Source organism: Chanos chanos, chromosome 5 (genome assembly GCF_902362185.1).
Source record: "Chanos chanos chromosome 5, fChaCha1.1, whole genome shotgun sequence".
Taxonomy (NCBI): domain Eukaryota; kingdom Metazoa; phylum Chordata; class Actinopteri; order Gonorynchiformes; family Chanidae; genus Chanos; species Chanos chanos.
Genome location: NC_044499.1, coordinates 31,917,954 through 31,930,025, shown reverse-complemented (window position 1 = coordinate 31,930,025; position 12,072 = coordinate 31,917,954). Strand labels below are relative to the sequence as shown.

General features: G+C 42.7%; 1 protein-coding gene across 1 annotated transcript in view; it reads left to right on the top strand.

Moving 5' to 3' along the window:
* The window catches only part of LOC115812404 (disintegrin and metalloproteinase domain-containing protein 12-like), a 106,490-nt gene that overhangs the window by 91,325 nt on the left and 3,093 nt on the right, over positions 1-12,072 (top strand). The window contains exons 18-26 of the mRNA XM_030774882.1: positions 1,957-2,046; positions 2,481-2,676; positions 2,981-3,089; positions 4,377-4,575; positions 5,649-5,726; positions 7,567-7,675; positions 7,922-8,057; positions 8,507-8,615; positions 11,058-11,273. Of these exons, the coding sequence (XP_030630742.1) occupies positions 1,957-2,046; positions 2,481-2,676; positions 2,981-3,089; positions 4,377-4,575; positions 5,649-5,726; positions 7,567-7,675; positions 7,922-8,057; positions 8,507-8,615; positions 11,058-11,273 (1,242 nt within the window). The remainder of the gene's footprint in view (positions 1-1,956; positions 2,047-2,480; positions 2,677-2,980; positions 3,090-4,376; positions 4,576-5,648; positions 5,727-7,566; positions 7,676-7,921; positions 8,058-8,506; positions 8,616-11,057; positions 11,274-12,072) is intronic.

The following is a 12,072-nucleotide window of genomic DNA, read 5'->3' as shown; positions in this document are numbered from 1 at the left end:
AGGTATTTGTTAAAGGCAGAAAAAAATTGAGTTTATGAATCAGTCTGGTTACGCTCATTTTTGTATCGACAGCTCTTTGTAATGTGTGTGTGTGTGTGTGTGTTTGTGTGTGTGATGTGAAGTGAGCTAGCACAATCTGATTGATTTTCCAGATACTCTGCTCTCTTAAGTCAAATCAGATATTTTTAAGAGGAATCTAGAGACCATATGGTCAAATTCATAGCTTTTCATCGTACCATCAAGTCCATGAACACTCACTGATCAAGCATCGCGCACACACACACACACTTACAGACAAACACTTACACATGCACTCGCGTGCGTGCACACGCACACACACACACTCACACAAACACTGGCTATAGCTTAATCCATCATAAATCTTTCCCTGATGAGAATACTTCCGTGTCCTCACAGGCATTTACATAAAGCCACTCCATCAAGCCAAGAGAGCAGAGCCAGTCTCTCTAAAGCTCTGCTCAGGGACAAAGGGTCAGAGGATCAGAGCTCAGGAGCAGACCCTCATCCCAAAGTCGCAGCCCCTTGACTCTCCATTAATGAGCCACCAGTGACTCTGTGTGTGTGTGTGTGTGTGTGTGTGTGTGTGTGTGTGTGTGTGGCCAAATGTGTTTCTCTAAATGGGGGTAAAATCAAAAACAGGCGGCACTCTCAAACAGTACTAACTCTCTCTCTCTCTCTCTCTCTCTCTCTCTCTCTCTCTCTTTTTTTTTCTCTCTCTCTGTCTCTCTGTCTCTTTCACTCTCTCTCTCTTTCACACTCTCTCTCTCTCTCTCTTTCTCTCTCTCTCTCCCCCTCTCCCCCAAAGCTCTGTTTAATGTGTCGTTGAATGGTGAAAAATCTTATGAGTGTAATGGTAATCAGGGTGCTTTGGCCCACTGTGACTCAGTCCTGTTGCCAGACTTGTCCTCTTTCATGGGCTAATAATCTCCTCTGGCCTCTGCCGACTGGAATGGATCATACACTATCTCTCAGCACATATGACTTAGTACTGGACCTCACAAATACAGTTTAGCTGACACTTTATCAGACACCGTCAATTGGCCACATAAGACTCTCTGGTACTTTAGTCCTTTAGAAAGCTAGCCAGACCCCTAATACTGGAATAAACCTGGGAGCTGTGTGTGTGTGTGTGTCTCCACTCTGTATGATGTTGTTGTTCATGTGTTACTCTTTTGTTTGCCATCATTTCAACGCAACACACAATGTACATCCTGCTTCAGTTTTAATCGATGTAAAAAATATGGACCAAATGCTTTTCCAGCTCACCGTTCTGTGAGTCAGGTCCTTGTTTTTGAGCAATTTTCCACTTTTCACGTCACCAGCCATCCCATTATAACCCTTATAAGGCCTAGTGGATGTTGGACTGAAGCAGTGCAGGTCTGTGACAGGCTATTAAGTGCACTGCACACCCTCTCCTATGACTGAGGTTTGTTACATCACTACAGAGTGGCTCTCAATTCACCCCTGCTCTGATTACCATGGTTACAGGGACAGGTCAAGGGGCACATGTGTAGAAAGACAGGTACTGGTGGTTGAATGAGGGATTTGTTGAGGAAGTGTGACATCCTTACATGAGACTGAAGAGAAATGGGGAAACAGGATCCCACGTGAGAGCTGAGAAGTGTGTATGTGTGTGTGTGTGTATGTGTGTCAGCAAGAGAGTGAGAGAGAGAGAGAGAGAGAGAGAGTGCATGACTATGTAGGCAAGTGTATTTATGTGTGTGTGTGTGTGTGTGTGTGTGTGTGTGTGTGTGTGTGTGTGAGTGGGTGGGTGTGTGTGCTTGTGTGTCTGTGTATGTGTGGGTGTGGATGTGAGTGGGCGGGTGAGTGTGTGTTTGTGTGTCTCTGTGTGTCTGTGTATGTGTATGTGTGTGTATGTGTGGTCTTGTGTACACCCTTTTAACTATAATCTGTTTCTCTGTCTGTGATCTGTAGGAGTGTGTGAACCCCTGCTGTAATGCCACCACGTGCACACTGAAAGAGGGCGCAGTGTGTGCTCACGGGCAGTGCTGTGAAGATTGTCAGGTATTTATGTGTCATCATCCCTTATTTTCCACACCCAGCATCACTGACCCACAAACAAAATCTCTCACTGCTCTTTTGTCTAACATACAAAAAAGAAACTTAGCTACTAGGAGAGACGACAACATATTTCAAATCATTGCACTGTGGTTGTTGTCAACATATGATATTACACTGTGATTGGATTGTGACTGTGTTATGCTTTCATGCGAATAATTTTATATCAGTTCAACCAAAATTTTCATATCAAAGTGTATTAACATCCCAAATGTTTAGTGCTATGATGACCATGGTAAAACAGTTTATAGGTAATGTAGTTCATTTTGTTCCGTACAAACGTCTACTTGGATTCCTTTTATGAATGCTGAATGACTATCAGAAAAATCTAGAGTACCTAATTGTTTTGCATGTGTGTGTGTGTGTGTGTGTGTGTGTAGCTGAAGCCAGCTGGCACACCTTGTCGTGACTCAAGTAACTCTTGCGACCTGCCTGAGTTTTGCACTGGTAGCAGCCCTCACTGTCCTGCCAACGTCTACCTCCATGACGGGCATGCTTGCCACAATGTGGATGGCCACTGCTACAACGGCATCTGCCAAACACACGAACAGCAGTGCATCACACTCTGGGGCCAAGGTGAGCATAGCTCCTCCTATAGGCCTGGAGTATCCCTCCAACATCTTGGCACTGACGTCAGTAAATGACCAATTTACCTGAAGACTTTACTGAATGTTTCACCGAAAGTTTTACTGGCTTAGATTGTTAAATAATCAAAAATTTGGGACATGGCAAGAGGGTAAAAGGCTCATAACTTTGTGATGAATATGAATAGTAATGCAGTCCTTGATTTTATTTATTATTTATACATTTTATAATATATATTTTCTTAGCGATGTGTAAAGTGAGAGACGGATCATGTGACCTGTCCTTTCTTTCTTAGGTGCTAAGCCAGCCCCCAGCATCTGCTTTGAGAGAGTCAACTCTGCAGGAGACCCGTACGGAAACTGTGGAAAAGACTCCAAAGGATCCTTCGCTAAATGTGAAGCACGGTGAGACAAGAATTTTGTCTCTCGCTCTTTTTTTTTTGGCTTCAACAGTGTTTTTCCACATCCTTTATCTTCTGATAAGAGGCAAACTCAGCCCAGAAAGATGTTGTGATATACTCTTATGGAACCAGACAGGGTTCACTGGGCTGCTCATTTGTGTTTAATTGTGCCTAGTTTGGCCAGTTTCACTTGACCAGACACAAAGTTCTCTCTCTATCTTTCTTTCTCCCTCCCTACCTCTCTCCCTCTCCACTCACACACGTTTGAACACACACACTTTCTCTGAGAAGAGCCACGTAAGCGTGAAAGAAAAACAAACTGACATCTAAAAAGAAGAATTAAAAAAAAAAAACAAGCTGCTATTGAAAAGCATCAGTCTTATTTGCATAACTAGGTAGCACTTATTGGGCATTTGCTTTAATTGTTTTTGGATCACAGCTGCATTAAATGTTTCACGGGTTGTGTCTTGATTGATGTAATTGCTTTAATGACAGAAGTGGATGGAATGGAAGCCCTGATTGCGGGTGTGTGCGCGCACACACACACACACACACACACACAAAGCCTCCCCAGTCTAGCCTGGTTTGTTTCAAGAAGACAGCAGTCAGACATGACTACAGACAACAGATAGCAAACAATGGCGTGAGAAAGTGGAATCTGAAGGCAGCAATTAGGCTGCGATTGAGAGGAATGTTCATTATTTGACTGAGCTGTTTGTTCTGTTCTATTGAAATCAAAAATGTTTGTTCAGAGACCAGCACGCTTTCCAACACAACTGCGACTGAATGCTAACGCTATCTCTGACGTGGCTGATATGAGATGCCAATGACAAACATAATGGCTCCTTATTTCCTTATCACGTCTGGCTCTAAAATGTGCTGTTAAATATGTGAGTTTTAGAATGGTGCATACACGCTGGAAGTAGTAACTTAGTGAAGTTGCTGAGCAGTGACTTCTGTCTGCAGAGTCATTATTCAGACTGCCATAGATGCCATATGTCAAGACATGACACCTCATTACAGCTGCTACAGTCATTTAACACCACAGATAATAATAATACCACTGAGGTAAATGAGTAATGAAGAATTCTCCAACATTCCCCAAAAAAGAGGCATTTGTGATATTAATGTATAGGAACCATTTTCTGTGATTGTGTGCTTTTTTTATTGTCTTAATTTGGCATTTTGTTAATATAGGCAGTACAGGTGGTTGATATAGAATACCGATTCCATACTAACTGTGTGTTATGATGTTTCATGTGCAATGACTCGTATCCAATGTTTTCTACAGAGATGCTAAATGTGGCAAGATCCAGTGTCAGGGCGGGGCTAATCGTCCTGTTATTGGCACTAACGCCGTCTCCATAGAAACCAACATCCCGCTGCAGGAGGGTGGGCGTATCCTGTGCCGTGGGACTCACGTTTACCTCGGGGATGACATGCCAGATCCCGGCCTCGTACTCGCTGGGACCAAGTGTGGAGATGGAATGGTTAGAAATTCTACTCATAGCCGCATGGATGGATGAATGGATGCATGGATGGATGGATGAATGGATGAATGGATGGATGGATGGATGGATGGATGGATGGATGGATGGATATATGGGCAGTTGGTTGGATGGCTGGATGGATGGAAGGATAGATATATGGGCAGTTGGTTGGATGGCTGGCTGGATGGATGGATGGATGGATGGACAGACAGAGGGATGAATGGATGGATGGCTAAAAGTGGAACTTCAAACCTGCCGAGACCTTCTTCCAATTAGTCTGCTGTTCTGAGATCACCACATTTGGAAGAGTGAATGGTGTGGGCTTGTTTATGATGATGATGATGATGATGTCAGTGAGCAGGACGTTGCCTGACTGGTGATTTGATCCAGCTGAGCTTGTTTAGAGAGAGATTCCATGAGCTGTACAAGACTGTTTGACTCTAATAAGAGGAAAGTATACCCTCACTGGTCCTCCAGTTACACTACACAGGGACAGTGGAACAAGCCAGGGAGAGAGGGTGACATCAGCACAATATTACTCAGATGTGGTTTTGTACAGCAATGTGTGTGTATGTATGTGTGTGTGTGTGTGTGTGTGTGTGTGTGTGTGTGTGTGTGTGTGTGTGTGTGTGTGCACGTGTCCAACAGACTGACCAGAGTCTGCTTTAAGTCAAGCTATCAAACACACCCTTTCACTATCATATTAGCTGTTTTTTTTTCCCCTCTTTCATCATGTTTGTCATCTGTTAACAGTGAGACTGCTGGCTTTATGCCCCCTCTTCCACTGCAGTTTATGGCTGGTTAGAGCTTGCTCTCTCATTACTAAATGTCATTACATTTGGGTGGAGGGTGTTGATGACAGAGCGTAGACCACAGCTGTTATTTTGTTTAAAAAGCTGTGTCAAAAGTCTTGGTCATAGTAATTTTTTTTTTTGTCAGAGTTTGATGTGGTAAAGTTCACTCGCACACGTGACCGTAACCACACACTCCATCAACCCGCTTTCTCTTCTCTTCTCTTCTCTTCTCTTCTCTTCTCTTCTCTTTTCTTCTCTCTTTCTCTCTCTCACTCTTAGATGTGTCTGAATCGACAGTGTCAAAACGTCAGTGTCTTCGGGGTTCATGAGTGTTCAGCAAAATGCAGTGGTCGTGGGGTAAGTAAAAGGCCGAATTTATCCTTCATTTCACCTGTACATTCTCTTATAAAACATTTCAGGGATATATAAACATCAAAATCACCTTCCTACAGGCATCTTAAAAGTACCTCATACTCTCTGCAGAATTCCACTGAAGTGCACCATTGGCATTCTAGCAGAACATCCCTTAATGTAGTCCGCACACGTGAGCTTCCCCAGTCATAACAATACATACTCATCAATCTCCACGACTCCTGAAAGGTCCAATCAATTAGATGTAATGGCTTCATTTATGTTCACGTTAAAGCGCTATTCATCATGGTTTGACTCAAAGCCAGTCGTCCTTGCGAGTGGAGAAATGTGACGACGGGGGAGTCTTGCTCAGCTGAAGCCCAGCAGACGGGGTACATTTCAGCCGTTAAACAGGCCGATGATGGAACTTGTATCAAATCTGTGGTTTTGGCGAAAGCGCACGGAAATGATGGAAAGAGTTTTGTCACACTCTTTTGGATTTGCCCTTTCTGAAGGTGATGATTTTTGACGGTGTAGTTGAAGTGCCGTAAATGTTTTAATCCGCTTTTTCTCTCTCTCTCTCTCTCTCTCTCTCTCTCTCTCTCTCTCTCCCAAAACATGAAAGGTGCCATTGAACTGAAAAATGAAAATGTTAAATTCTCCTTTCAGCCTGTCATATCTTTACTCTTTCAGAACCTTTGTCGCAATTGTTGAAGCTATTGTGCTTCATTGTTCCATTGTCAAAATAACAGAAGCAAAAGCCCAGTTCTCACTAAAACTGGTTACTCATTGAATCTTACACGGAACTTTAGGTCTGAAAGAGAAAACAACAGAGAAGCAGGTCAGGCCTAATCAAGATTTTCACAGTCTTTGTTCAGAGGGTGTTTTTGTGAATAGGAAGTGCCATTTCACAAGTAAAAGTCTTGAATCTTGAATCTTGAATCTTGAAGTTGGAGCTGTTTGCATACCAGTTCAGAGAACTAGACAAAGAGATAGAAGGAGAGAGATAAAGAGAGAGAGACAGACAGACAGACAGAGAGAGAGAGTTCTATGAATCTCTCTGCATCTCCAGATCAGGTCAACATGTTTCTGACCACAGAGGCCTAGAGTCACATCTGTTCCTCATTAGAGCACAGGGGAATCCTGCTGGATCCCACTGCTACCACCAAACAGACCTTTCTCTAGAGAACAGGGAGAAAAAAAGGCAGAGGAAAAGAGAAATGAAATCCGTGTGTGAGAGGGAGGAGAGGATGGTTGTTTTACGTTGTAAAAGACATGATATGTGGAAACAGACTGTCTGGTGTTAAGGAGGAGGTGTAGTTAGAGAGATACAGTATGTTTTTAGTTGAGACACGCTAACTTACGCAGCTGGCTCTGTTTGCCACAGCTAAAGGCACCACACAAACTTGAGGTACCGCTGGAATTTGTCCATCAGGTTTTTTGCAGCCTGGTAATATCATGCAGAGCAGAGTCAAAACTGCTTTATTGGAGTTTCTGTGGAATGTCTGATCAAAAACTGTAAGGTGTCATTTTTATTGTTGTTGCCAGAGCTCATATTTGAGCTGCATGAAGGGGTATCTCTGTTTATATTATTTACTATCGCTAGTTACTATATCATTAGTCACTATATGAACGCGTGTTCATACATGAATTTTGCATATAGAGACAGGATGAATTACATGTCAGTTGCATTCTGGTACAAAACCTTCAATAACCTTTTATAAAAACAATTAATATCATGCTGAGAGTCAATCTAACATTGATTTGGCGTGCTCTGTTCTCAGTACTCAGATGTCATTTGTCCCATGGTGCCGTAGTAAAGTACTGTGTTGTGTTTTGTGAGCAGGTCTGTAACAACAATAAGAACTGTCACTGTGAGGCCCACTGGGCCCCACCCTTCTGTGACAAGGCTGGGTTTGGAGGCAGTGTGGACAGTGGGCCAATGAGGCTAGCAGGTGAAGTGTGTGTGTGTATGTGTGTGTGTGTGTGTGTGCACATGTGTGTGTGTGCACATGTGTGTGTGTGTGTGGCTTCTTGGTTCTGAAGGATGTCACAGAGAGAGAGAGAGAGGAGAGGTTGTGTCTGTGTGTGCACATCTTGCTAATCTGTATGTATATGTGTGTGTGTGTGTCTCATATATCTATGCATCCGTGTGTGCATATGTGCATGTGTGTCTCATATATCTGTATATTTACACACAGACAATGGCAGTGTATTGGTGGGGATCTTGGTAGCCTTCCTGTGTCTAATATGCGTTGGCATCATCATCTGCCTAAAGAGGAAGACTCTGATTGGTCTTCTCTTCAATAACAAGAAAAACAGCATTGAGAAGCTGAGGTAATGCTCCCCACCCCCAATATGCAAAGGGACTTAATGTGTACTGCACTCTTCCCTCTGTTTCTAATGAGCCAAGTGTTCTGGACTTCAGAGTGGGTACAAAGAGCCAACGATAATTGCATTTGTCAAAAGTTTTATATTGATTGTGATATTTCATATAAGGAGACGATACAGTTCTTTTAAAGATGGATCATTAAGAGCTAAATTGCGTATTGAATAACATAATTGCTTGTAAGTATGATTTATTCTCAGATGGTATCAGGCCTCGGATAATAGGATCTGTCATTGAGGAGTTTTAATTTAATTTGGTTCCATGTATTCCCGTCAGAGAGTCTAAAGATTATTGATTAAGATCAATATTAAGAGTTGAGAGTGGTATGAAGTGATATCAGTTATGATAAAAAGATAGATTTGTATTCTGAATGTTGTGTCCTTGTGTTATGGTCCAGGTCTATGGAGCCAAATCGGCCAAAGAGCCCAAAACGCCCTCACCCAGTGTGCAGAGGTTCCCCATCACGCCAGACCCCAGCAAAACCACAGAGCTCCAGCATATACAAGGTGTGTGCGTGTTCATGTTAGAGAGAGAGAGAGACACTGTGTCTCTATGTCTATTATTGCATTTTTTGTCCTTCTTAACATCTTACACACTTCCAAACACACACTAATGTCTGCATAAAATCACAGGCACTTCCCAAGCCTTATTAAAATCAGAACAAGCATCTACGCTCTTTGAGAAATAACATACAAATGAGGGAGGGTACCAAAAAAAACCCCATCACACTACTCCAAAGTCATTTGTTTCAGTGAAGTTTGGTTTGTTAGCTGAATAATTGGGGTGCCAGCAATTTCAGTGCCCAGGGAATATTGATGAGGATCCATTGTAGCGGAGAAAGCTGCTTGAACTTCAAATGAGCAGAAAGTGGAGTTTTATAAAAGAGCCCTGAAGCCGACGGTACTGCTACACACTCCACAGGACGTCTTTACGCTTGTCGAGGGGAAGTGGAACTGATGGATTGAATTGCAGGAGGGTAATTGGAGAGTGAGTGCTGTGTGTGTGTGTGAGAGAGAGAGAGAGAGAGAAGCAGAGAAAGAAAGAGAGAGAGGGAGAGAGAAGGAGAGAGAGAAGCAGATGGCCTTTGATAACCCCTAGCAGAAAAGAGGGATAACTCCAAATGTCTAACGTTACACCGTTGTACAAATCTCCAGTAAAATTCACACAGAGCTCTACAGGTCTGTAAGGAAATAAATGGACATGTTCTAACAATACAATACATCTCATTGTTGGACGATATAAAATATAGCACATATATTAAAAACACGTTTTATGTTCATTTATAATTATTAGATCACCCCAAGGACCCGTTAGATGAGAAGAGACCTGATATGTCACCATCACACACACACACACACACACATACAGATTGTTCCTCCAGCACAACCAGTTCTGTGAAAACAGCCACTTCCTTTATCATCTAATAAACTGTAAGCTGAAGCCAGGTCACTGAATTGTCCTTAAAAGACTTGGACGGTGTCCACTGGACCCCGAGACTGGATCCTGTTGCCCGCGGTGACCCACACGTTTAACCCAGCACAAACAAGTATACAATTAATCAAATTGCATTTGTACTTATGAACATATGTAAAAAAGTAAAATAAAATAAGCCCAAAAACAATAATAAAAAATCTATAGTGTGGATGTCACACTCAGTCATGCTAAGAATTTGTCCAGTATAATGGAAATGAATCATATTGTTTCAGACACTGAGTAAAACCGCGTAAAACAGTCTCAGACCCGGAACAGAGAATGCGCTTCTCACAACACAAACGATTCAAAATGTGACAAGTTCCCGTTAGCTGCCAAAGCACCATCTATTAATCTTATCTGGAGATCCGCAGGTCTTTTCATCACAAGGAATTTATAAAACTGAGAGAAGGAGTGAAAGGAGAGAAAGAATGAGAGAGAGAGGGAACACTCATCTTGCTGCCCGTTTAGAGAATGATCTGATGGAGTGTTTTAATGGCACACACTCCAAACCAAGCTGTTTTACATTAAGGGTGTGTGTGTGTGTGTGAATGAGGGTGTGTATGAGAGTGAGTGAGTGTGTGTGTGTGTGTGTGTGTGTGCGTGCGTGTGTGTGTGTGTGTGTGTCTGTGTGTGTGTGTATGTGTGCATGTGTGTGCACGTATGTGTGTGCGTGTGTGTGTGTGGGTGAGTGAGTGAGAGTGTGTGTGTGGGTGAGTGAGTGAGTGTGTGTGTCATTGTCTGGTTCTCATCATGTAAAGGCAGTCAGTGTAGAGAGAATGTAAGGCCTGTCTGATGTTCACCACTGAGTGCAGGTGAGGTCATCTTCTACGGGTGATGAGCTGTCTGTTTTAGATACACAGACACACACACAAGCCTGCACACACACACACACACACACACACACACACACACTGCTGACCTGTAGGCCATTGACCCCTGTCTAGAAGTTAGTGCTTTGAGAACCTAAGAGAAGTATGCACATGTATATATATGTGTGTGTGTTTGTGTGTGTGTTTGTGTGAGTGTGTGTGTGTGTGTGTGTGTGTGTGTGTGTGTGTGTGTCTGTGTGCATTTCTATTAAGTCTTGGCTTGCCCTCTAAGAGGCATCCTTCACTGTCTCAGTTTTATGACAGTTTTATATGTATTTGGTTTGAAATCTGAAGTGTGATGTAACAGTCTGCAGATGTAATTGGTATTATAGACCTAACTGATATGTCTGACCATGAGTACGATCTAGAGCAGGTCTCGTCTAATGGATCATACCCTCTCTATCTTCACTTTAATAATCATACAATGAGAAATCAATGTAGTTACTATAGATTTTAACTCTTGTTTCACAGCCCAAAAAATTGTTTCAATGAAACACATTCAAAACAACCTTAAGTAAATGAAGCACTCTCTCTCTCTCTTTCTCTCTCTCTCTTTCTCTCTTTCTCTCTCTCTCTTTCTCTCTCTCTCTTTCTCTCTCCCCCCAGCCACAGCCTCCTCACCTGGCACCTGAGTCAGTGCTGCCCTCATATAGCCTGCGGAGGTTGCCCCAGTGCCCATCCGGGCATCTTGCCATGTCCTTGGCCCTGTCTCCACCAGCCCCACCCCCTCACAGGGTGCCCCCAGCCCCCCACCCACACTCCCCACACAGAGGGGCTTCATTCCGCGGACTAACCTGCCAGAACCCAGCCAGAATGGTCATGGTGAGAGTCTGTGTGTGCGTTTGTGTTTTTCTTTGCGTGTGTGTGTGTGTGTGTGCACTTGGGTTTATCTCACACTCACTCTGTCTTCACAGCAATGAAAGATCTGACTATTATTACAACTCTCTATGCTATACAGTAGAGCACAGATTTGCAGAGCAGGGAGAAATCATTTTCGTTAACTTTATTGTTTAATAAGTGCGGTTTGAAGGAGCCTCTTTTCATGAGACCTCTGTGTTGTTTAAAGGATCAGTATGCACAGTGACAGTTACACATTGTCCAATAAAAACTCAGGGCCAGGTCAACCAATAGGAGAAGAGAGTTTACTGCAGTGTGGTGCAGTGTGAAGGGCCATGAACATAATGAGAATAGGGGCAAAGTAGCATCCTGCTGAAAGGAATCCTCCTGAAATTAAATTAGTATGATAAAGTAACCCAATCAAACAGCACAGCTACCTTTTACGGCTCTTTAACACAGTTTGGTTGAAGCAAAAAGGAATTAGTTTGATCCAGGTTCACATAGTTTGAACATTTTTAATGTAAACATTCATCTCAGAAAATATTTCAGCTTCAGTTATCCATGCAATAGCATTTCTATTCAAATAAGCATATCCTTTTACTGGCATCCTACTTCAAAAAGTTACTTTTGAACCAAGAATAGCTGTTTAACACCAAACATTTTATAACTTGGACTCTTGTCTGGCAGTGTATTTTATGTTGAAATATAGCATAAGCTGCAGTATGCATTTGGGGTAATTATTTAAGAGCTTTGAGAGCTCCGTATCTCTGTATCTATGCCAAAG